The 26,365-nt window shown below is 43.4% G+C and overlaps 1 protein-coding gene across 2 annotated transcripts in view; it reads left to right on the top strand.

Moving 5' to 3' along the window:
• The window catches only part of SLAMF1 (signaling lymphocytic activation molecule family member 1), a 35,283-nt gene extending 12,999 nt beyond the window's left edge, over positions 1-22,284 (top strand). The window contains exons 4-7 of one of the 2 annotated variants that reach the window (XM_045876078.3): positions 6,955-7,053; positions 9,895-9,968; positions 17,991-18,083; positions 19,505-22,283. In XM_045876078.3, coding sequence (XP_045732034.1) covers positions 6,955-7,053; positions 9,895-9,968; positions 17,991-18,083; positions 19,505-19,555 — 317 coding nt within the window. In that variant the 3' untranslated portion in view covers positions 19,556-22,283. Of the gene's footprint in view, positions 1-6,954; positions 7,054-9,894; positions 9,969-17,990; positions 18,084-19,504 lie in introns of both variants that reach the window. The other variant, XR_010412169.1, reaches the window with a different exon arrangement.
• Positions 22,285-26,365: the final 4,081 nt, after the last annotated feature.

Below are 26,365 nucleotides of genomic sequence, written 5' to 3'. Positions count from 1 at the left end.
CAAGATCAAGTGTTGGCAGGGCTGGTGTTTCTTTCTGAGGCCTCTCTCCTTGGCTTGCAGGAGGCTGCCTTCTTGCTGTGTCTCTGTAGGGTCTTTCCTCTGTGAATGCACATCCTGGTGCCTCTTTTTGTGTCCAGATTTCCTCTTCTTATAGGGACACTAGTAAGATTGATTAGGGCCTACTCTAATGGCTTGATTTTAACTTAATCACGTATTTTAAGATCCTATCTTCAAATATATTCACATTCTGAGGTACTAAGGGTTAGGGCTTCAACTTAAGAATTTGGGAGGGAGGGCACCTGGGTGGCTCAGTCGTTAAGCGTCTGCCTTCGGCTCAGGTCATGATCCCAGGGTCCTGGGATCAAGCCCCGCATCGGGCTCCCTGCTCCGCGGGAAGCCTGCTTCTCCCTCTCCCACTCCCCCTGCTTGTGTTCCCTCTCTCGCTGTCTGTCAAATAAATAAATAAAATCTTTAAAAAAAAAAAAAAGAATTTGGGAGGGATACAATGCCGTTCATAGTGCCACCCTGATGACCTCATTTTAACTTGATTACCTCTATAAAGACCCTGTTTCCAAATAAGGTCATGTTCTAAGGACTTCAACATATGAATTTTGGGGGGAAACACAATTCAATCATAACACAAATAGAGATCCCTCCAGTGCCTAAGTGGCTCAGTCGGTTAAGCGACTGCCTTCAGCTCAGGTCACCATCCCGGAGTCCCGGGGTTCGGGTCCTGCGTTGGGCTCCCTGCTCAGCGGGGAGTCTGCTTCTCCCTCTCATGTTCTCTCACTCTCTCTCTCTCTCTCAAAAAAATAAATAAAATCTTTAAAAACAACAACAACAACAAAAAAAAAACAAATAGAGATCCCTCCTCCCTTCCTCTAAGGATGAGGGACAACAACACATCAGAGATTACGTAGCTGGTCTGTGGCGTGCCATTCTTAGTAAACCAGGCTGCCTAAAGACAGAAAGCAGAGTTTTATTAGTTTATTGATTTGTGTTTGTAAATGAATATGATTAATTCTTAAAATACTGTGCTTAGTTTGACAAAACTTTCATTGAGCTTCTACTATGTTCCAACATTGTGCTCGTGCTGAGTACACAAAGACGAAAAAAGATATGATTTTTGCCCTTAAGGAAGAAGATAGTTTCTGTAAATACTGATCCTAGATTGTGTGGTGTGATGGGCAGAACGGAGGTAAAAAGAGGAAGCAATGATGGACACCATCTGGAGGAATCAGAGAGAGCATCATAGAGGATGTGACATAAACTGGATTTTGAAGAATAAACAGAAATTATCCAAGCAGATAAAAACATTCCAGGCAGAGGGAAAAGCAGAGGCAGCTGGGTCTTGTCCTGTATTATCCTATAGACAATGGGAAGTAATAAAGCGTTTTAGGTAGAGGAGTGACATGATCACCTTTGCATTTCAGAGAGAAAATTCAGTGGTGTGGAGAAGAGGTGGGGGCAGGACAGAGGCAGCAGAAAGAGCAACTAGTTGTGGGGAAGAACTACCATTGCAGTGATCCATCAAGAGACGACAAGGCCTGGACCAAAGCAGTGACCATTAGTTTAATGAACACTTCATACAAGGGACTTTCCAGTCTTGGGATGAAGTGGTGGGGTCTGAGAGTTTATTAAAGGTCTCTTCACCATGCCAGTTTTCTAATGACATTTGTCCAGCCTCTCAGTCATATATATTCATCTTTCTTCCAATTGCCACATCATTACTTTACAGGAAGAGACATCTTAATGTCTCGTGCTATGAAGCATCTTTATTGCAAAGTCCAAGTCTTAGTTTGCTACAGAGCACTCTCGGAGAGTCATGCAAAGCATGTTCATGTGGGTCAATCGTGTGTGACCTGCTGTGTTCTTCATGACCATCTTCTGAAATAGTTGTATCTATGCTAGAATGAATAATACAAAACCTTAAGTAATTCAGCTAAAAGGGAATGCCCCTGGAAGCTCATCTTGAAAACAGGACCCTTTTCAGTAGATTAGCAGAAAGTTGGCTCAGCAAGTCTGGGTTAGCTCAGAGGAAGAGACAAATGACACCTACCAGCGAGCCCCAGGGGCTCCCCCTTTCTGACAAGGACTTTCTAATAATGGGAGCACCCACTGCTACAGAGTCATCTAGATGTTCCATGCGCAGAGGCAGGTCCCTCTTCATGGTACTCCCAGTCAAGTAAGCATGACAACAGTGGTAGAAGGATGGAACCTGGTACCTCTCATGGGCCTTGTTTCATGGCCACCACTGCTGCAAGGGAAGCTGAGATGGGTAGGCCTAAGCTGGACGGCCATGTGACTGGACAAGGTTTGTGCTGCCACAGGAGCGTGGGGGCCAACGGTGGGCACAGTTGCCAGCCTCTGACACACAGTGCTGGGTGGGACAGGCAGGTGTAAGGGGTTTCTCTGGAAACTGTGAACTCTGTAAAAATGTGTACTTGGATGGTCCCAGATCTCAAATTAGTGCATGGTTTGTGTGAGCATCCTCCCCCCACCCTCAATTCTGAGTGGAAGCCACCATCAACAAGAAGGTGTTTTTTTGTTTTGTTTTGTTTTGTTTTTTAAGATGGCTGGCTGGCTTCTTCAAGTAGTTGCGTGCCTTGCAGACTGCTTGCTGACAGAACCACATGAAAGGCAGGAAAGAGATCTAGCATTCTCAGACCGTTATGATAGCATCTCGGATCTCCTGGGGGCAAACTATATTTGTTTCTCAGAGTTTTTTTTTTTTTTTAAGATTTTTATTTATTTATTTGACAGAGAGAGACACAGCGAGAGAGGGAACACAAGCAGGGGAGTGGGAGAGGGAGAAGCAGGCCTCCCGCTGAGCAGGGAGCCCGATGCGGGGCTCGATCCCAGGACCCTGGGATCATGACCTGAGCCGAAGGCAGACACTTAACGACTGAGCCACCCAGGCGCCCCTCTCAGAGTCTTTTTTGTTTACTTCTTTATCTACTTAAAGAATAAGTTTTGGGGACTTGAAGGGGGCGAGAAACTTTTGTGTTTCTGTGGCAGCAGACTTTTAAAGATAAAAAAGGTCCTCCAGCATTTTCCTTGGAGGCATGCCTACTTGCCAAGTTGTCACGGTTTAAACCACAGCCAGTAGGGTAGAAGAGTGGTGCTGGAGTTCTCAACCAGCCTCCTTGGCTGCTTCTAGGAGGCTCCAGGGGGGAAAGGGCCCCAACCTCCTGTACGGGAATATTCAGACTTGGTTTCTTTGTGAATGAACGAACAACATTGCTCTGATTGCCGAGCAGCACCGATCTGAGAGTCCGCACTGAGGAAGAAGATGGAGAGCTGGAGTCTTCCGTCACAGGAAACGGTGGTTTGAAAATGGGAACACAGGTGCTGCTGAGGGCACAGGCACACCCTCTTTTTCTGGTTCCATTTCATTATTGTGAAGCATATGCTAAGTAGGTCATCTCTCATTCCCATCGATTCCTGCTTTGAGCCATTCAAAAGTAACCCTGCACTCCTTCTGAGACCTTCTGATATTCAGCGCTGTGATCATTCGTAACCAAAGGACACAGGACAGTCCTCCCCCCAGCTTTGTTCTATGGCTTCTGATTTAATTTACCTTCCTTTATCATGTGCTTATTAGGTGCCCCCAACCCTATGTTGTATCAGGTGGGGGGCAGTGCAAGTAAAGCATAAGGAACAGGGTCTACCTTCAAGAATTTACAATCCAGGTGGGACCTTATTAGGTAGAAAAATATTATCATCTTAAGAAACCTCTCCTAGAATTCTTCTCGTAAAGAACAGGGTACCTTCATATAAATGTTAGAGGGCAGAAGGTAAGACCCACCCCAAGGAATCCAGCTGTGGGTTAGATGATTCTGTATGAGAAAGGGAACAGATATGGCTTGTGCAGATATGGGAAGAGAAAAAGAGGGTCTGAGCCTGTCAGATGGTGGAAAGTTGCCCAGTTTACAATGGACTCTGCTCCCTGTGACCTTTCAAATCCTCAGTAGAGGATTCACATCCACAAAATTCTTGGTGTAGGTTTTGGGCGTTTTTTGTGTGGAAACTGATGAAGGCACAGAGCCTTGCACGCAGGATAACCCAGACTGCAGCAAGCAGAGTCACGCGAGCAAAGACTTGGAGGACTACCAGGAAGTAATTACCAGAAATTGCAGGAATTCTCTGTAGCCTGACCCCAACAAGCCATAAAAGTAGCATTTTGTCCATGTTTATCCAAATTGCTAAGGGCATAGAGTTTCTGACATTCAGTTTCCATATAAACATTCATATCACTAGATAATAGTACCAAGTAGATGAGCACCAAGTACAAGACCACTTACCTGCTAGATAGGGAAACCAAGTCATAAGCAAACAATAGGATAGGGCTGGAGTGTCTCTGAACACCAGTGAAGGGACTTCTCTGGATGTGAGATCAAACCTATCTTCTGTCTTTCCAACCAATCAATAGGACCCACTGTGTGTCAAGTCCTAAGACAGCCACAAAAGAGGTAAAGAGGTGGCCTCTGGCCTCTGAGAGGCTAGCAGCTAGGTGGGGGATTGAGGCTAGTGGAAGGAGCTGACATTTCTGCACCACATTTATGCTCCAGGCATTGCTCTGGGCCCTTCCCTTAATTATTTCCTTGGCTTGTTAGAAAGACTCTGTGAACTAAATATTGTTGTACTCATTTTGCAATCAAGGAGACTGAGGCCCCAGAGGTTATGAGCAATCTATCTGAGGTCGCAGAGCTATCAAGTGGTAGGTCCAGAATCTGAATCCACCTGTCTGGTTCCAAATGACCTCGCTGAAAATGGTCTGCACCACAATGGTAGCGTCACAACTCAGGTTTTAAGACACACGACGAAGACCAAGGTGCTGCAGAGTCCCAGGGAGAAGGAAGAATGGGAGCTGGAATGGTCAGGGAAGCCGACACAGAGAGGGTAGGATTGGCCTGGGGGCCAGCACTGGGCAGGCCTGGTGGGCAGCTGAAGGTTGAGGAAGGTGAGGGGGCACAGCACAGCACAGGGGACAAGAATGGGCAGGTGTTGGAGGGAGGATGTTGACCGTATGGGCACCTCCCAGGGCTTTCCCGGGGGGGGGGGTGCCCATCGCCATAGGGGAAAACACAAAATATCGAGTCCACAGTTCTCATCCTGCCCAGCTCTGCCATCGGCTTCTCTGTGACTCTGGGGACACCTCTGAATCTCATGGTCCTCAACGTAAAATTAGTGAGTTGGGTAAGATAACGCAATAGCTCCTTTAACAATTAAAAGCCTCTTGGACCTATCACTTAAGTCCTTGAACAGATTCATATTACTTTGTATACAAAGACTAGGAGAAAAATTAGGGCTTACGAAATATCTCTCAGGATAAAGGCCTCTCAGATCTGGCGGAAGACAGGCAGAAGCTGAACGTTTATGTTATAGGACAAGGAGAGCAGATGGCTTTCATCCTCCTGACTCCCTGGAAAAGCCAGAGAAGGCTGGGGCGCAGTCCTTTTTAGTCCATGTGAGAAGGTGAGCCACAGCGCGTCAGCAGCAGGTACCGGGCGACAGGAGAAAGGCTCGCTTGGCAGGTGTTCCCAGTGCAATTTTGTCATCTGCTACGTTGTGGTTCAGAGGCACCTCCTTGTTGGTTGGTTTTACTTTATTTGTATCTCAAAAGAAATTTGAGGGAAATATTACCTTTTAAAAGGATTGAAATGGTTGGAGTCTTTGTTCTTAAATGAACTGTTGTTTTAGAAGGTCCCAACCTAGGTGAGGGAAGAAGGAAGAGGAAAGAGTCTCAAAATAGTCAGAGCAACTGTAACCATTTGCTGGGTCAGTTCCATGGGCTGATGGAACACGATGGGGCTTGGCTGCTGCCGTGCAAGGGTCAGTTGTATTTAGACCCTTAATTTAGACCCTTTACTTAGAATCCTGGTGTTTCAGGTTGACCCCAGCGTTCATTACCTTGGGGTAACTCACCCCAAGCCCGTAAGTCTCTCTGACTCTCCAAGAAGTCTGTCTTCAGCATTCAGCCACGTTTCTACCCCTCGACGAAGCTCTAGTATATGAAGGTCTCCATGCCTGCTTCCTTATGCACAAAATGGGAGTAATGAGAGTAACTACCTCGTAGGATTGTTGTGAGGATTAAATCCATTAGTACACACAATGCACTAAAAATAAAGCCTGGCCCACTGACAATGCTCCATAGTTGTCTGTTATTATCTGAGTAAGCTGGATGTCTTGTTTGCTGGGGCATTAGTTCTCATTCACTGTTTTCCAAGGTACTGCTCCAGGCTTGGAAGGATTTGGCGAAGTGTGTACAGGAGAGAAAGAAAAAAAAGAAAAAAGAAAAAAGTAGCTCTAGGACCTCGAGCCTGGCTGACTGCTACTCTAGGACTTGTATTAAGCACTGGAATCCCTGAGAGGAAGACATACATGCTTTTCTTTCAGTTCAGGTTCAGTGGGTTCAATACAGTTATTTGCATGGGAGGACAATAATAGTACTATTATGTTTATTTTTAAAGAACAAAAGTCGGTCGTTCTTCCTCCCAGCATCACATGAGCGTGGTGTGGGAGTGTGGGGACAGCAGGTGGAACCGGCATGTTCTTTTTACCAAAACGGATGCAGGACTCCTCAGAGATTTAAAACCAGGGAAATGGGCAAGCGATGTTGACTTGGGACAGACAAAGATGTGTCTGATTTTGGATACGTGGTCACGCAGGTACAAATCAAGCATTTGAATAGAAAAACCCTTACAGGAGTTAGGACATTTCCATAGGAAATTAAGAAAGTCAAGCATGGTGAGGAGAGGAATTAGGATAAGAGAAGAGGTAGGAAATCGTTAGTGGTCTGCAGTTGCTGTCTGAAGCCATTAGAATGGATGTGTCCCCTGAGAGAGAATATAGATAGAGAGCACGGGGCTTGGTCTCCCCACTTCCGTGAAGGATGTTTTTAAACTTACAGTACTGTTGAGATTGCCCTTTGACTTTTTTTTTTTTTCCCAGAATCAACACAATGGGGACTGTATGCCGGGCTGCTCTTAGGGGGCATCGTTGGTGTCATCTTGATTCTCGAAGTGGTAATACTGCTGTTGAGAAGAAGAGGTAGGTGTCTGCCAATAAAGAGATTGATATCAGACCCTGTGGTAAGCAGGGAACCTCTCCGCACAGGCAGATCTGCTTGCACCACTCTGGCTTTCTGCCTGAAGCACCTTTGCAATAATACTAAATACACACATCCTGGGACCTTGCTCAATTCAGTCTAATTCAATATGTCTTGATCCCTAATTAGGCCACGGGGATGGAAAGAGGGATGAGCCACAGAAGGTTGAATGTGGGAGACATGACAGAGATCGTTCCTGTTCAATATGACTAGCACTACAGGGGAGGAAGGTACCGGATGCTGAAGGGGTCCAGACAAGAGACTTGACAACGTTCACTAGACACAGAATCCAGGGGACTCTTGGATCTCGTTCAAGAAAAGTTATAATTACGGACCAAAAAAAAAGGGGGGCATTATAATAAGATGTTTTCATCCAAGGGTTGAAACTTTTCTACAATCTCTTTTTATTCTTGCAATTTCCCTCTGAGAATTGTAAGTTAGTTGTCTCTACGTGACTTAGCAGTGGGGTAACAGAGGCACAGAGAAGCCGTGTGACTCATGCAAGTTCACCCAGCCAGCTAATGAGAGAACCAGAACTGCATGTCTCCCAACAACCAGGCCATGTGCCACTGGAAAGGCCCATGTGCCACTGGGAAGACCCACAGCAGAGGGAACACTTTTTGCTAAGATTTTTACACAAATTCTGACTCATCTTGGGAAACATCTTCATTTTACAGTTATGGTAAGAGGCCATCAAGTGCCCCAGAAACAGAGGGGTGAGAAAGCTGAGTGAAGCAATGTACGACAAACGGGAGAGTACAAAAGAGTAATGAGCCCTGTCCTCGGAGAACTTAGAATCTTATTAGGAGACTTGATATGCACATTAAACAATAGAGATTAAAATAATTGAATGGCATTCCAATTGCATGTAACACATACTGGGAATTTGTGAGGTTGCTTAAGGCCTGACTAAACAATATGGAAGATCACCCAGGGTAGCTACTAAGGCCCAGTTATTCCCTTGCAGTTTAAGCACCTAGGGGAAATGTCTCCCGGCCTCCCCTCCAAAGGGTCCCCTGGTTCCACATCACAGGGAAACGTGCTCGGCAACACTTTCATCACCCACCCACACCAAAGTCAGAAGGTCCTGCCCCCAGATCAGGATAGGTCCCTGGGCTGGCTTTCCCACGGTGAGGACAGGACTTGATCCTCACACCACCAAGTCGATGGCTGATCTTATTCTCAAGTGGATCAGCGTTCTCACGTGTAACCTTCTCAAAAAAGCCCTTACTGCAGCACTCTTGCTGGGTTTGCTTGTATAAGAAAGTCTAGATAGATCACAGCACATCCACCTACTTTTATCTCATTTCCTCCAACTAAGAGTTAGATGGGGAGGGGTGAGGTTAGGGTGATTCAGATAGAAACCGTGTTGAGAGCCTAAGGCGATGGGGCAGGGCACCCACATTTCGTTGGATAGGAAGGAAACATTGAGATACCAGGATTGAGAAAACGGAGATTAACGCAGCCATGCTAACCTAGCCGGAGTGGGTGCCAGGATCCTAACTCACATTCTTTCCTCTGCTCATCGCATGTTTGTGCTCTGAAGGGAATAATGCCTCCCCATCTCCCCACAAGTCCCTGTCACCCTCCTCAGCATACATATCCATCCTTGTCTCCAGCCACCCTGTATTCCTTGTAAGCCAGGAACATGAAATCCTTGCCTCAAACCTACGGGAAAACCTACATTAATTGCTGTACCCTTTGCAAGATTTTGTTTTGATTCTGTTAGCACTTTCTAATGCTGTCACCTCCAAAATGGCCTGGCTCTGAAGGTGTTCAAATGGTTTCTCTGGCAATTTCATATCCAGAATACAGTGGTTAAAAACATAGGGTTTGGCATCAGACAAACTTACATTCAAATGCAGACTTTGCCACTGACAAGCTATGTGACTAAATAAATGAACTCTCTTCTGCAAAATGGGGATGATATTATGTACCCACAGGGTACTGTTGTGGGTATCCATGAGTCCAAACACAGAAAGGAGCAAATACAGTGGCGTCCATGGTTAGACGATGGATCATGGACAGGTGCATGATGGCTGGCTGGCTGGCTGGCTGGCTGGCTGGCTGGATACGTACACACATAGACAAATCTTTTAATGGAGTTGAATTAACACATCAATGTTTAAGTCCTATGGCCAGCAGGGGGCGGCACAAGGAGCATCTGTGAATAGTCCTTAGAACCAATTTAAGTACATGAAGTCCTGCTAACAAAGGACAATTTTGTGCTTCAGGACACAGTAGGAAAGGACATTACACAGTCTACATCTTCATTTTACAGTTATGGTAAGAGGCCATCAAGTGCCCCAGAAACAGAGGGGTGAGAAAGCTGAGTGAAGCAATGTACGACAAACGGGAGAGTACAAAAGAGTAATGAGCCCTGTCCTCGGAGAACTTAGAATCTTATTAGGAGACTAGATATGCACATTAAACAATAGAGATTAAAATAATTGAATGGCATTCCAATTGCATGTAACACATACTGGGAATTTACTACATGCCAGGCACTGTTCTAAACACTTTACAAATAATATCTCCTGTGATCATCACAACAACACTGTGGGTGCAGATACTTCAGTCCCATTGCACAGATAGAGAAATAGAATTAGAGAGATGGAGTAACTAATCTAAGGTCATGTGACACATGTGTTGGGACTTGGTGTTTGTGCCTTTGGGACTCCTGGGGCAGGTGGGGAGGTGGCGGGGGGTAAAGACCAGACAGGTCTGAGCAGAGTTTGTGGGCATGCCAGACAGAGATAACCACTGTGGTTTCTTTTCCCCAGGTAAAGCAAATCATTACCAGCCAACAATGGAAGCAAAAAGCCTTACTATTTATGCCCAAGTCCAGAAATCAGGTGTAAGTTCTCTATTTTCTTTGTCTGGAGTGGGCCTGTTTCCCCGTGGGATTCCTGGCCAGTCCATCTTGCAAAAGGCATTAAACTCCAGTGTCAGATGGGACTATTTGTTATTTGAAATAATGGAAAACACTGGGTACTCTTCTGGTCATCCATGTCTTCATAAGGGAAAGATGAGGAAGCAAGAAACACATGACACACGACTCCTCCAGCCCTGGGGTTCCGAGTGTCTGTAGTTCCCTGTTACCAAACTCTTCCCTCTCTAGGGACAAGGGCACAGGCTTGAGGACAGAAGGAAGGTGCAGTAAGGCTGTTGTATGCTGTGCTGGTCTGATCCAAGTGTAGGAGTTTGCAAAGCACCATGGAGACAGGGAAGGAGGATCTTGAGGATTTTGGCTGGGTAGATGGAAGGTGATATGTAGGCTGGAGATGAAAGACCTGATGGAAGGCGGTTGGACTGAAGGAGAGCCACAATGAAGTTGAGGAGCAGGTATGTTAGGCGTAAGAGGGAGGCTAAAGGAATATGGTTAGATGGGTATATACTCTAGTTCTTCAGACATGAAGGCAATTCTAGGTGATGTACAGACCAGAATGTGGCCATTCAGAGGACTCTAGGACAAAGCTCTTATTTCTGCCGCCCCCTAGTGGCTTGGAGGGTTTAATACATAGGCCATCACTATGTATTAACCAGCCTGAGAACCAGGCTCCATTTAAATATAGGAGAGTCCCAAGAGCAAACTCCGCCCTTGCATTTACACATTTGGCAACCAGTTTCAGCTTTAGCATGGTGCCTTCCCTATCTACTGTGTCTGATGCTGTTCTTTTTACTGTAAACCACGACATATATACCAGAAGTGCACAAAGTATAAATGTCAGCTCGATGAATTACCCTATCGTGTTATCTAGTAAAGCAAATCTTCCCACCTTGTTTTTCTCCAACAGTTTTCAACTAGTCTTGTCCCTTCGTACTTTTGTATATATTTCAGAATCAGCTTCTCAAGTATCAGAAAAGGGGAAAAAAATCCTATTAGGATTGCATTGAATCTACAGATCTATTTGAGGAGAAATTACATCTTTCAGTATTGAGTCCTCTAATACCATAGAGCTACCAGCCTGATCAAGGAACAGAACATTGCCAGCAACCCCCACAAGACCTCCTGTACCCACCCCTTCATCTCTATTCTCTCTCTCCTCACCAAAGATATCACTGTCCTGACTTCTAAAAATATATTTTAGCGTGCTCGCTCTCTCTTTCTTTAACTTTATAAAAATGGGATTCTACAGTATTTTTCCTCTTGGGTCTGGTTTTTTTCCCTTCAGTATTACTTTCATGAGATTCGTATGTCTTTGTGCTTGGATATAATGCATTTATTTTCATTGCTTTATAGAACATCACTGCATGAATATACAAGAGTTCATTTATCTAGTTGACTATTGATGGACACTTGGGTTATTTCCAGTTTGAGACTATCATAAAAATTCCAACTATGAACATTCACATGTGTATCTCTTGGTAGATATGTGCACCTATTTTTGTTGGGTATGTACCTAGAAGTAGAATTGCTGAATCATACAGTATGCACATCCTCAACTTGGCTAGATAAGGCCAAACTGCTTTTCAAAGTGCATGCACCAATTTACTTTTAGGCCAGCTACACATTCTAATCAAAACTAGGTGTTATCAGCCTTTTAAATTTTAGTCATTCTGTTGGGACGTGTCTTTTTATAGTTTTATTTTGCATTCCCCTAATTATTAAGGAAATTGGACAATGCTTCTTATATTTATTGGTCATATTAATATCTTCTCTCTTAAAGTGCCTGTTAAATCTCTTGTCTGTTTTCCTTAGAATTTCAGGCTTTTTTTTAAATGATTAGCATAAGTTCTTTAAATATTTTTAGCTTTTTGGCAGTTACATTTTATTTTATTTTTTAATTAAAAAAGGGGGTTTTTTGCCAGTTACATTTTAGCAAATACCTTCACCCATTCTGTGTTTTGCCTTTGCAATTTCTCATGACACCTGATAAAGAAAGGTTCTTAACTGCAGTATAGAGCAATTCAGTAATCTCTTCCTTTGGAGATAACGATTTTTGTGTCCTGTCTGAGAAATCTTTCTCTACTCCTGGGTAATTAAGATATTCTATCATTTTCTAAAAGCTGTGTGGTTTATCTTTCACATTTACATCTGTTATGTACCTGAAAATGGCTTTTGGAGTAGGGTGTAAGATGGGTCAGGTTTCATTTTTCTCCAAATGGATGTCCTATCGACCACATATTGAAAAGATGGCCCTTGCTCCTGCTAGTGCCATCTTAATCACAAACCAAGAGTCCGTATATGTGAGGACCCATTGTTTTGGTTCTCTATCCTGCTCGCTTTCCTGCTTGTTTACGCTTGCGTCAGTACCATACAATCTTGACAAATTCATTATAGATTACAGATTGATTACAAGTCTGGTATCTGGTAAAGTGTCTTCTTATTTGTTTTTGTTCTTCTTCAAGAGTTCTTGGCCATTTTCTGTCATTTGTATTTTCATATATATTTTTAGATTCAGTTTGTCAAGTTCCACCTAAAAATCCTGCCGGAATTTTAATCAGAACTGCACTGATCACTTTGAGGAGACCATACACACTTATAGTATTGAGTCTTTCCATTCACAAAATAATACATCCTTTCCTTCATGTAGGTCTTCTTTAATTTCTCTAAACAATGTTTTATAGTGTTTTGCATAAGAGACTTGTCCACCATAATTTATTACTCGGCATTTGAGCGTTTGAGATTTTGGAATACTATCATCAACATTATCTTTTAAAAAATTTTTAGTTTCTATATATTATAGATACATAGAAATACAATTAATTTTTGTATTTTAAACTTATATTTGCAACATTGCTAAACTCACTTATAAATTCTAGTCATTTTTCTATAGGTGACTTGGATATTCTCTGCACAAAATTGTATCATCTGTAAAAAAAATTACACTATATTTCTTCATTTTCAAACCACATAACTTCTCTTCCTGTTTTACTGGCTGAGATTTCTTATCCAGTGTTGAATGGAAGTGTTAAAAGAGGCGTCCTTGGATGCTTCCAAACTCAAAAGGGAAACTTTCAACATCTGGCCATTAAATATGGTTTTTGCTGAAGGTTTTTATAGCTGCCTTTTCATCTGATTGAGAACATTCTCTTCTGTTCCTCGTTTGCTAAGGAATCGGCGTTGAATTTTATCAACACTCTCTCTGCATCTATTGATATGGATTTTTTATATTATCTTTTTTATTTATCTGCTGAACCACTCTGATCTGCAAAGACTACACTGCATTTGCATTCCTGGAATAGAGGCGATGTAGTCTGGTCCTTTTTAAATATCGCTGGGTTTTATTTTATTAATATTTTGTTCAGAGGATGCTGTTGCTGTCCTGTTTAGGCTTCCAAGTGGAATTGGCCTACAATTCTCCTCTCTTGTAATGCCCCGGTGAGGTTTTGATACCAAGATTTTTTTTTTTTAAAGATTTTATTTATTTGACAGAGAGGCACAGCGAGAGAGAGGGAACACAGCGGGGGAGTGGGAGAGGGAGAAGCAGGCTTCCCGTGGAGCAGGGAGCCCGATGTGGGGCTCGATCCCAGGACCCTGGGATCATGACCTGAGCCGAAGGCAGACGCTTAACGACTGAGCCACCCAGGCGCCCCTGATACCAAGATTATGCTAACCTCACAAAATGAGTAAGAGTGCATGTTCATTTCCTAGTGCTACTGTAACAAATGTTTGCAGACATAGAGATTTAAAGCTACGAAGTCATCCTCTAACAGCTGTGGAGGCCAGAAGTTCAAGATGGAGGTGTGGGCAGGGCCATGCTCCTTCTGAAAATGTTGCTTTACCTCTTCCAGCTTCCGGTGGCTCCGGGCACTCTTTGACATTAGTTGGCTTGTAGCTACAGAACTCCAATTTCTGCCTCCACCTCCGCATACATTTCTTCTCTCTCTGTCTCTGGGTCTTCTCCTTTCCTTTTAAGAGTAAAAGGACACTTATCACTGGATTTAATCCAGCTTGACCTGAGTTTGAAATCCTTACCTTAAGTACATCTGCAAAGATCCTCTTCCAAATAAGGTCACATTTAGAGATTCTGGATGGATCCATCTTTTGGGGGTCACAGTTCAACCCACTATAGGTTGTATTTCCTCTGGGCAAGATTGATGTTATTTTTCCCTTAAATATTTGGTAGGATTAATGGGTAAAGCTATCTGAGTCAGGGGTTCCTCTGAGGGAGGAATCTTTTAAATTAATATTTTTTTTGAAGCTGTTATATATTTATTTATTTATTTATATTATGTTATGTTAATCACCATACATTACATCATTAGTTTTTGATATAGTGTTCCGTGATTCATTGTTTGCGTATAACACCCAGTGCTCCATGCAGAATGTGCCCTCCTCCATACCTATCACCAGGCTAACCCATCCTCCCACCCCCCTCCCCTCTAGAACCCTCAGTTTGTTTCTCAGAGCCCATAGTCTCTTATGGTTTGTCTCCCCCTCCAATTTCCCCCCCTTCATTCTTTCCTTCCTGCTATCTTCTTCTTCTTCTTCTTTTTAACATATAATGTATTATTTGTTTCAGAGGTACAGATCTGTGATTCATCAGTCTTACACAATTCACAGAGCTCACCATAGCACATACCCTCCCCAGTGTCTATCATCCAGCCACCCCAACCCTCCCACCCCCCACCACTCCAGCAACCCTCAGTTTTTTTCCTGAGATTAAGAATTCCTCATATCAGTGAGGTCATATGATACATGTCTTTCTCTGATTGACTTATTTCACTCAGCATAATACCCTCCAGTTCCATCTACATCGTTCCAAATGGCAAGATTTCATTCCCTTTGATGGCTGCATAATATTCCATTGTAGATATAAACCACATCTTCTTTATCCATTCATCTGTCGATGGACATCTTGGCTCTTTCCATAGTTTGGTTATTGTGGACATTGCTACTATAAACACTGGGGTGCACATACCTCTTCGGATCCCTACATTTGTATCTTTGTGGTAAATACCCAGTAGTGCAATTGCTGGATCGTATGGTAGCTCTATTTTCAAATTTTTGAGGAACCTCCATACTGTTTTCCAGAGTGGCTGCACCAGCTTGCATTCCCACCAACAGTGTAGGAGGGTTTTAAATTATAATTTATTATACCATTCTCCTCCCTTTTAATAATTAAGCACCTTTTTTCCTGTTTTTTAGTTGATAACCTCGAAATTATAAAATGCATCCTTGACTCACCAAAGTCTAACATTTATTCTCTTCCTGGACAAAACTTCATCTTCCCTTTAACTTCACCTTCTGATTTATGTGCCCTTTTTTGGCCATTATTTTAATTTCATGTATGTTTTAAACATAGGAGACATAATTGTTACTGTTTTATACATCAATATGCATTTACACTTACCTATGTTTTTACAATTTTCTTTGCTCATAGTTGCAATGCTATATGATATCATATAAAGACTAATAACGTAGACAATGATTAAATGTTAATATTTCCTTTGTTCTTATTCATAATGGTGATATGATACCATTATAAAGACTAGGGTAACAGGGAAAATTATGTAACACACATTTGCTGTCTGCTAGGGAACTCTCGTAGGTCTTCTCAGGACTGCAATGTTGTACAACTCTGGGAAACAGTGCTCATGAAAAATACGTGAGAATAACACCCCTGGAGTTTCTGTAAATCACGCTCCCTGGACTCATGCCCTAACTGAAGACACAGGGATCCAAAAATGTACTAAGTTATTACAACTATGTTTAAGAGAATTTCCTAAATCCAGGTTAAAATCCTGAAGGGAAAAATAACAATGTGCTAACCATGTTGTGTTGAAGTAGTAAGTATAGGTGGTTTCCTTTATACTTTTTTCCTCCTTTCCAAAACTTCTTCACTAAACATGAAAAGCATAAGTTACTAACTTCTCCCCTGTGCCTCTAAGTCAGGTCATACCAAAGTCCTCACAGACAGGAAGACAGGCAGGGGTGGATAAAGGTCTCTTAAATTGTTTCACATTCTCTTCATCTATCTCCTTATTGCAAATAATTCTTCCTTAAATTCATTTTTTCTCTGAAATCTAGTATCTATGAGTTGTATGGGATCTTGAAAGTCATCTATTTGAATCACCCAATTACTGCTTGAGTTATCTTCTCATTATTACTTCCAAAGTGTTGGCTAGCTCCTTTTTACTAAAATACAGTCTGTGAAGAGGCAACATCAGCATCACCTGGGGCATTTTTAGAAATGCAGAACCTCAGGGCTTACCCCAAGTCTTCTGAAATAGAACCAGCTTTCTAACAAGACACCCATGTAATGCATATGCACATTCAAGTATGAGAAGCCCTGGTGTATCCCACGCACTTTCAATAATGGCGAATTCCCTGCCTCCCAAGGCAATCCATTTCCACATTTGAGCATCTCTCAGTATTAGAAAGATCTTCACTATACTGAACCTCCAAATTCCAATCTTGGTTTAAATGCGAAGGACTCTACAGGACAAATTTAGTTCTTTTTCTACATGACAATCCATCAAATATATAAAGAGAAAGTTCATGTCCCACCTTGAATCTTCTTTCCTCCAGTAAACGTTTTCAATTCCTTACCTTTTCCATCAGAGGACGAGATTCTGAGCTTTCTCATGTTAAAACCCATGTTTAGTTTCTAGTCTTGCTCTACATCCAGGAGAAGTGGGGAGTAGCAATATCCTACACTGGTGTCCCTGAAGTGTGTTGAAAGGATGACTTCCCTGCCATAAGTCTTGTTACCTCTATTTAATGGGGATGTGGTCTCAATTTACCCCTACATTGACTTCGTCTTGGTATTATGGATTGTAAGTCATTTAAAGTAACATCAACTGGGCGCCTGGGTGGCTCAGTTGGTTAAGCGACTGCCTTCAGCTCAGGTCATGATCCCAGGGTCCTGGGATCGAGTCCCGCATCGGGCTCCCTGCTCTGCGGGGAGCCTGCTTCTCCCTCTCCCACTCCCCCTGCTTGTGTTCCCTCTCTCGCTGTGTCTCTCTCTGTCAAATAAATAAATAAAATCTTTAAAAATAAAAAAAAATAATAAAGTAACATCAACTGATTTTTTAAAAATGTGCCCAGTACTATTTTTGTGGGGAATGTGAAGAAATACAGGAATAATTAGTCTGTTTGAAAAAAACAACATGTAAATATATCAGAGTGCTTTAAATATCGCACAGTTAAGTGCCATCATGTATGAATTAGACTTTAAATATCTGGGGTATTTAGGTCATTATAAGTTGGGGTAAGCAAAGAAGAGTAGCATGCTGGGAAGAGCATGCACTTTAAGCTGCGAGGCCTCGTGAGACCCTTAGCTTTGATATATCATATAAAGACTAATAATGTGGACAATGATTAAATGCACATAGGAAAATATTAAGTCTTTCCGAGCCTTAGCTTCTCCATCTGTGAAATGTAACAACGGGATTTAACATGCAGAGTCGATGTGAGACAAATGGGCACTTGTGGAAAACATTGTATGTATGCTTATTATTATGCTTATTATATTATTAAGTTCAGTACTTGGGCAGGAAAGAGAAGTCACAGGAAACCCTGTCAGAGTCAGGAATAGCAGGAACAGCAGTGTGGGATGGGATGAACTCGGTGACAGGAGTGAGACAAATGTTATGAAGATCCCGTTCCCTTCAACTGCGCTGGTGACAGCCCCACCAGTCCTGGTTCACCATCAGGAAGACTTACAACATCTGGGAAGGGCTGATGGTGCAGTGGGCTGCCTCTCGAGGCTGTGAGCTCCACGATGCCACTGGGGGAGTCCAAGCAAAACTCTGAGAATTGAATTCTGGGGAATTTGCAGGACCATTTCCACCTGGGAAGGAGGCTGGACCAGTTGACTCTGAGGGGCTCTCTAGCTCAAAGCTTCTGGATCTTGTGCTTCTCCGTGGGGAGAATCAGATGGAAACAACTCTGCTCAGCTGATTTCCTCTTTCTTTCCTTCTCTTGTAGTCTGCTCAGAAGAAACCTGATCCCCTGCCAGCTCAGGACCCCTGCACCACCATTTACGTTGCTGCCACAGAACCTGTCCCAGAGCCTGTCCAGGTGAGGCATCTCTCTGAGCTTCTTCTCTGCAGGGAGGGAAGAGGTGGTGGAGGGGATGGTGGGACCTGGGTAGAGCCGAAATAAAACAGTCCTGAAGTGGAGAAGGCAAGCCCTAGAAAGTGGGTCTCAAGGATCCTCCATGGTCTTGGCTGCAGGACTTCCAGGAGACCCCTCCTGGCTGCTCACACGGGAATACAGCTCTTTCTCTGTTCACTAGTGTTTCTCTGAGAGCTGTCCAAAGACCACATCAGAATCCGCTGGCATATTTGCTAAAAATAAAGATTCCTGGAGCTTTCTCTTAGGATTCTGTTCAGTCAGAATGTCCATGGTGAGCAACCAGACATGTATCCATTAAAAAAACAGCCTCCCCAAGTGGTCCCAGAGCATGTTTACATTTGGGATTTGCATCTTGAGTCCAAGAGCTCCTGAGTCCAGCTGCATAATAGAATCGCAGGACAACTTTGTAAAAAGGCTCATGCGGGGGCTCCATCCAGCCCTGTTTCATCAGAATGTCTAGGACTGGAGCTGTGCCCGGCATGAGCCCAGAAGAGAATATGGTGTGCAGCCCAGACTAAGCCTTGCTATCTACCCCCACTGCAAGATCAGCATGGATCAAGTTTACTTGATAGGAATTATTTCTTTTCCTAAATGGACAGAAATAAATTCTGGGCTGAAATCTTGGCTTCAGTGGGGTTCTATTAAATAAAGCATTTTATGAGATAATTGAGGATCAAAAGGCCACAGAAATGCCTACATTGACTCCTCTGCCTCAAAGCTCTTACTGGACTCACACCCGGAGATGCCTGGGACGATGCCCTGTCTGCATCTGGAGGTCTATTCTCAGAACACTGTCCTACTCAATGGGGAAGTAAATACATGAATCTGATTTTAAAAAGCTTTAAGAAATAATGTAGATTTTTAGTGACGTTTTCTTCATCAAAAACAGTCTGTTGTATTTCACATTTTACAGCAAAACTTCCTGAATTCCTCCATTCCTGTCTTTCTCTGACTCTTGAATCTACTCTACCTAGCAGACGTCTTTGCCTGCAGTCCTGTCTTTCCTCCCTCATCTCTGCTCCAATTCTTCCTTCTCTCTTTGGGTCTCACTATCCCTTTCTAAAGCTCCGTCAATTAGAATTCTCTTGGCTTCCCCAACTCTGCCCCATGCCCAACAGCAAAGCAAATGGTTTTCCTTCTAAGGCAAGGTCAGGGCAGAGAGCGAAGAGAGACATCTCCTGGGTCTCCCCAGTGGTGATGGGGTGCACACACCTGGAAGGGAGCTGGAGCCCTGAGGTGCCGCTCCCAGCAAGTCACTGCGCCACCTGATATCTGAGACTCTTTCCTTTTACTAAGCAGCGCGCTTTCCATTTGTAGCCTGTGAAGCTGGTGCCTCTACTCACAGACTTCTGTTTTGTCCCCAGGAACCAAATTCCATCACAGTCTACGCCAGTGTGACACTTCCAGAGAGCTGACACCACAGACTCAGTGAAGGGACTTTCTGAGGGAATATAGAGGGGCTACAGTAAACACTGAACTTGGCTCCATGTCCCAAGCTCCCATGACACTCTGCACATCTGTACTCTGCTCAGATCAACTCCTCGGTGATGCTTCTTCCACAGCCACCTGTGGGATGGACAAGGGACTGAGGCTTTCCGAGCACTCAGCCTGCTCCTCAGAGCCCAGGCCTGGAAGAGAGAACTATAGGTACAGCTTTTCAGCTTTGTGGTATAGCAGACGGAATGAGTCATGTGGGTCCAGTGAGCCCAGACCTCCAGCTGTCTTGCTCCGTGCTGGGACTGGACAAGAAGAGCTGAAGGCAGGAAGCTGCGACACCTAGTACCTCTCTCAGACAGCTGACGTCTGCAACGTCTTACGTCTTGGCTGCCTGTGCTTGGTCCTGGGAGCTGACCCTGCTCCACACAGACCTGATCGAGGCTCTGCGCCTCACTTTCTCTCTCTGGACGGGCAGTGAAGGGTGAACTCATTATATGTAGAACACTCTGAGATTATTCTCTGAAAGAAGCTAATAGAGTCAATATTTTATTTGCAAAACCCAGAAGCTGAAGGGTCAATAAACTGACAACATAACTGTGAAGTCTCTGAGCTTTGACTAATGGAAGGAAAATCACCTGAGATTCTCAAAAAATTATAGAATATTTAAGTTCAATATTATATATCATATATATACTTACATATGTAATGTTTAAGTATAAGAATACTTAAAAGTATTCCATGCAGATGGCATTAGGTTTAAAGAAACATGGCAAGCGTCTGGTGGCGCCATCACAGAGGAAGTCGGCATAATCAGAACTTGTCCCAGGCTGATCTTTCACTTCTCAAAAAGATCTTTAAATCCCTACTTCTCTCTTTACTCCATTGAGCAACGCCTGTGGATCCTCAGCTAAGATGTTCTCGCTGTGTCCTGAACCCGTTTACATCCATGGCCTCACGACATCTGGGTCTTTACCAGGCACCTGCACTCCCCTTCTCACACTAAATGTATCCTGATGTAGAAAATTAACAATATTGTAACCCAACAGCTTCAAATAATTGCATGCTGAATAACTTAAATTGCAGGCTGCAGACAGAAAGAGCCTCTTCTAGCAAAGTCCTATTTTCTTCCTATTCTCTGCTCTCAGGCAGGCCTGCTTCAATTTAAGCTCTTAGTTCAGTTGGTTAAATAGGTTCTTGGAAGACCTTGGTGAACACTGGTTCAGAAATCACCAGGCATCTCCCAACCGTATAACGAGGGTACTGACTTTCCAGTGCAAGGATGCTGGGCACCTGCTGCGCTGCTCTTGTCCTCCTGGAACTAGACCCCGACTCTTCCTCCCCCGCCCTGCCTCCGCTGGACTTGGAAACTCAACGTCGCTGGCCTGCTGTCTGCACCAAAGGGATCTCTCCAGCGTCCCTTCATCTCTTCCGTTCTAGTTTCTAATTCAGAGTCTGGGACTGAGGGGCCAGTGTTAGGTCATGCAACCATGTTCCGCCTCCAAGGGAGGCTGGGAATTGAACATCTGACATGTTCCACTTTCACAGTGGTTGGTGAGTTCTGCCTCTTACAAGTTAGGGAATTCCGCAAACACAAGCAAGTGAGATTCAATGCTGAGCAGGCAAAAAAGAAAAAACAAAACAAAACCAAAGTCCACTACACCGCCCTCGTATAAACGTAGGCTCATTAGCTGTCTGTTCTCAAAAACTGAGGAAGCTTCTAGCAAGGATTTGTAAACCCTGGGGTTATGAGCACTCAGTCCCTTACTACAACTCAGAGTGTTCTAGCAGGTCAGTTCTCAACACTTGGGTTTTTTCTGTGGCCGAATTCTACCCGATGGAAGGAAGGAAAGAAAGGGGGAAAGAAGAAGCTCTCTCCTCAAAATTCCCTGACCGAGGCTCAAGGCCTCACTGAGGAGGATGGCTGTGTCTTGTGGACTTTCAGGCTGTCCTTCAAATGACATTTAGATGTCAGGTTCTGCACCATCAGGCTCCAGGTTCAAGTGGGAAAGCGCACACGCCTCAGCTCACACCCTTCCCCCGGGGCACTGCTGGTGGGGCTGGAGCTTTCCTTTTCCTCAGCAGTGGTAGGTTGAATTCATCTGTAATTAACCTAACCCTTCAATCAAACTGCTACTTTAGAGTCTAATTTCCCTGTGTTTCTTTTCTGATGTTTTCTTTTGACTGAGCATATCTGAATTCTAGAGAACTCAAGAGGAACAGACCATTCTCGGTTTTAAGGGTCTGGGCTCCGAAATGCAACTGGGTGTAGTCCCAAGCCTCTTGAGGACACTTAACTCTGCTCCTACAAACCGATGTGATTGGTGAACGGTGCACAGGCAGGCTGAAGAACCACTGATGACCGTAAGTTACGTCTCTTCCTGGGTTTTTGTTTCTACCTCCTGGAAATGAATAAAATTCGGACAGTCCATCCAGGAATTTGCCCTTTTGTCTTGTGCTACCTGGAAGACTCAAAACATAGCAATACAGCAAGACACGTTCCACAGCCTTGTGTTTCTGCAGCTATGAAACGCTGAGGTTGGGGTGCCTGGGTGGCTCAGTCGTTAAGCGTCTGCCTTCGGCTCAGGTCATGATCCCAGGATCCTGGGATCGAGTCCCACATCGGGCTCCCTGCTTGGCAGGAAGCCTGCTTCTCCCTCTCCCACTCCCCTTGCTTGTGTTCCCTCTCTCGCTGTCTCTCTCTCTGTCAAATAAATAAATAAAATCTTAAAAAAAAAAAAAAGAAAAGAAACACTGAGGGTGGCTGATTGGGTTGGATGAGCTGTGAAGCTGTCCCTTTCCTGGGATGCGGGCAAGGGTTAGCTCTGTGCCCCCCAGTCACCAGAGTCAGGAGCCACCGTGCCCCAGAGAAGACAGCTATATGGGCCCACGCCTGCCAATATTCCCAAGGTGATATCAACAGTAGAGTTGCCTGGGTAACTTTAAAAAAACACTGATGCCCAAACCCTGTCTCAAACCCAGACGAAATCTGGGTGGACGTCTTCGGAGCCACCACCTAAAGGCTGCCTTGAAAGCCGGAAGGGATTTGTGACGCGTTGCATGCAGCGGCCACAGGAGGGAGACGTCGCAGCACCGTCCCCTCCACACCAGCACGGCCAAAACCCTTCCAGGTCTGAGGGAGGAGGACTTAGTGGCGGGCTCACTGAAGCGGTGGCTGGATTCCCATCAGTTCACAGCACTGACAGGCTGGCGGGGAGCGCTGACCCCTCCCCTGGAGACAAGGAAGCCCGGGTGGACTAATGGCCGACTCTAGTCAAGGTTTGCTGCAGTATGTCTCTGTCACAGAAGACTCCTACTCAGCGCTTCACCCATTCAACAAAGTTATTAAGTTCCTACTAAGTGTCAGAGCTCGTCATCTAGTGGGAGATGCAAAGAGCACAGACGATGATCGCAGCCTTATGCTAGGTAGACAGCCGTGTGATCTACTGGGACTCACGTGAAAAGAAGGAGATGCTGTTAGTAATGACAGTGGGGCGGTGGCTGGGCAAACCAGAATGGGGAGTCTCCTTAGCAGAGGACGAAAGGGATGCTCAATTAGCACAGAGGAGGTGCACCAAACTCAGACTTCAGGAGTAGGAGAGTAGGCTTATTTTACCTAAGAAGTTTGAAGTAACAATGGAAAAGAAGTAGAACATTTCCAGCCGAAGATAAGACACAGCAGCTCAGAATTTAAAAACAAAACAAACCAAAATGAACCAAGATTTCAGATTTACTTTTACGGCAGTCACACTTCCGACCTGAGAATAGGAAGAGGAGAAAAAAAAAGCATAATTTATGCAAATATCTATGCAGATATTTTACTCTCTAAATGTATGCGATTGTTCTGCAAAATTTATACTCCTGCTGACAGTACGTTAGAGCTCCTCCTGTCCCCGTTCCTCAATAGCACTTGATATTAGCTGATTTTCTTGGCCAATCAAGTATGTGATCTAGTAGTTATTTTAATTTTCATTAAAATTATGTCTAATTTTTAGACATAAGTTTATGTCTATTTGTAGACATAGTTTTTTGAAAATATTTTTATGAAACTACTTTTCCAGTTCACCATTATAATAAAAATCAATTTGTCATCCAATATATTAATATTTCAGAAATCAAATAGTATTAATTAGCTAAGTGCCCTTTTAAATCTCAAACATCGTTTGGTTCGGATGACAAATTATGTGATTATTCTAGAAAGGAGAGAACAAGGAATTGACCCATGGAGTTCACAATGTGGACATCATTCCAGCTTACTGAGAGAAATAAATGCTAAGTCATTTTGTTAGGAGGTAGGGATATCAATACTAATTATTACTGATAGAAAAATATAGATTTGTATATGTTTCTTAAAATGTAATATGTAATCACTAATAGAACCGATTGGTTTCCAGATGTAGGACAGTCTATTAAGGCATTATGACATATTGGCGAGAGAAAGAACGAGGCAGTAGAAAATGTGGCTTCTGGCTGACCTGTTTGTGGATGTAATGCTCCACCAAGAAGAAATTAGGAGGACACACTACAGCGAGCTGGCCCAGGGGCACCATCATGAAAATGTCAAGTGGCCAGGTCAATTTGAATAAAAAGAAACATGGCCATCCTTCTGACAAATTCTAATTGTATTTCAAGCAATTTTTGTTTCATGAATGTAAATGCTATGCTGTTAGGTGCCTGAAAGTTTTACGGTCACTACATCTTTTAAGCAGACTGCGTCTACCTTTTATCATCATGCATGCTCTCACTCAAACCACATACTACAATGTGCTTATTGCACAGAGCTCACATAAAAAGGAAATTTAGGAATTATGTTGGAGGCTTGATGACATCAGGTGTATCGACTACTTGACAGAAGTTCAAGGACTAGGAATCACTAGAGAATACACCATCCACCATTTTCCAAGGAAAGGTGACACCAAATATATAAAATGTCTAACAGTAATACTGAGAGTCTGACATTTGGGGATATTCAGTCAATCTGCATACTTGCAACAAAAATTGAACACAGTGTAAATTGAGTTTCAGGTTCCCAAAGTGCTCTCTACTCAAGAAAACTTGTGTAGGAGACTCCAAAATATGCTTAAAATATATGTATATATTTTACATATGTATACACTGCAAAACAATTACTATACGTAGAATAATGAACACTCCAAAAGTTATTTTGTACCTTTTGTGATCCTACCCACCTGTCCCACCCATCCCCCAACCAGGTAACTATTGATGTGCTTTCTTTCTTTTTTTTTTTTGGTCCCTATAGATAAGTTCGCATTTTCTAAAATTTTTCTGTAGCTGGAACTTAGAGTATACTTTGTATCTGGCTTCTTTCACTTGGCATGATTATATTTCACTTAGCGATTCACCCATGTTGGCATGTGCATTAATGTTTTACTGCTGAGTAGTATTCTCTTGTATCAATATAACACAGTTTGTTTATCCATTCACCTGTTGATTGGCATTTGGGATGTTTCCAGTTTTTGGCTATTACAGATAAAGTTGCAACAAACATTCGTGTACAAGTCTTTGTATGGACATATCCTGTCATTTCTTTTTAGTAAATGCCTAGAGGTAGAAGAGCTGAATTATGTGGTAGGTGAAGTTAAACTTGTTAAGAAATTGCCACTGGTTTCTAAAGTGCTTGTAATATTGTCTTAGTCCATTCAGGCTGCTATGACAAAAGACTGTAAACCAGCTGGCTTATGAACAACAGAAATTTATCTCTCATGGTTCTGGAGGTTAGAAGGTGCAAGGTCATCATGCCAGCAGATTCGGTGCCAGGAGGTCCCAGTTCCTGGTTTGTAGATGGCTGTCTTTGTGCCGTGTCTTCACGTGGTGGAAGGAGGAGGATGCTCTCTGCACCCTTTTTTATAAGGGCATTAATCCCACTCAGGAATGCTCCATTCTCATGATCAAATCACTTTCCAAAGCCTCCACCACCTGATACCCACATGGAGGGTTAGGTTTCAATGTATGAATTTTAGGGGGAGACAAACATTCAATCTACAGCAACCATTTTAGGTACATATATACCAGCAATGCATAAGAGTTCCGGTTCCTCCGCATCCTTACCAGCATTTGGTACGGGGAGTCAGGTTTCTCCGGAGAAACAGAACCAATTGGATATCTACATGGGTAGCTAGAATGAGGTTTCTTATAAGGAACTGGCTCATGATGATGACGGAGGCTGTAAAGTCCTACAGTGTGCTGTCTGCAAGCTGGAGAACCCAGAGGGCTAGTGGTGTGACTTCCAGTCAGAGTCCGAAGGTCTGAGAACCAGGAGCATGGATGGTGCGAGCCCCAGGCGAAGGGCAAAGATTGATGTCTCAGCCCGGGCAGTCAGGCACAGAGAGCCAATTCAGCCTTCCTCTGCTTTACTCAGTGCACCAATTCAAATGCTAACCTCTTCTAGAAACACCCTCACAACACACTCAGAAATAATGTTTTACCAACTATCTGGGTATCCGATAGCTCGATCAAGTTGACACATAAAATTAACCAACCCAGTGAGTCTTTTTAATTTTACCCATTTTAAAGTACGTGTAGAAGTACCTCATTGTGATTCTAATTTGATTTCCCTAAAGGCTAATGATGTTGAACATCTTTTCATGTACCTGTTGGCCATCTGTATGTCTTCTTTAGAAAAATATCCATTCAGATCTTCTGTCCATTTTTTAATGGATTTTTTTTTTTTTTGCAATGGAGTTGTATGAGTTCTTTTATATTTTGGATATTAGCACTTTATCAGATATATAATCTGCAAATATTTTCTCCATTCAGTAGTTGCTTTTACA

The sequence above is a fragment of the Mirounga angustirostris genome, unplaced genomic scaffold, assembly GCF_029215605.1.
Source record: "Mirounga angustirostris isolate CCGP_5_RB_7025 unplaced genomic scaffold, mMirAng1.0.hap1 SCAF_6, whole genome shotgun sequence".
Taxonomy (NCBI): domain Eukaryota; kingdom Metazoa; phylum Chordata; class Mammalia; order Carnivora; family Phocidae; genus Mirounga; species Mirounga angustirostris.
Note: the sequence above shows the minus strand (reverse complement) of the source record. Positions and strands in the feature narration are given on the sequence as shown.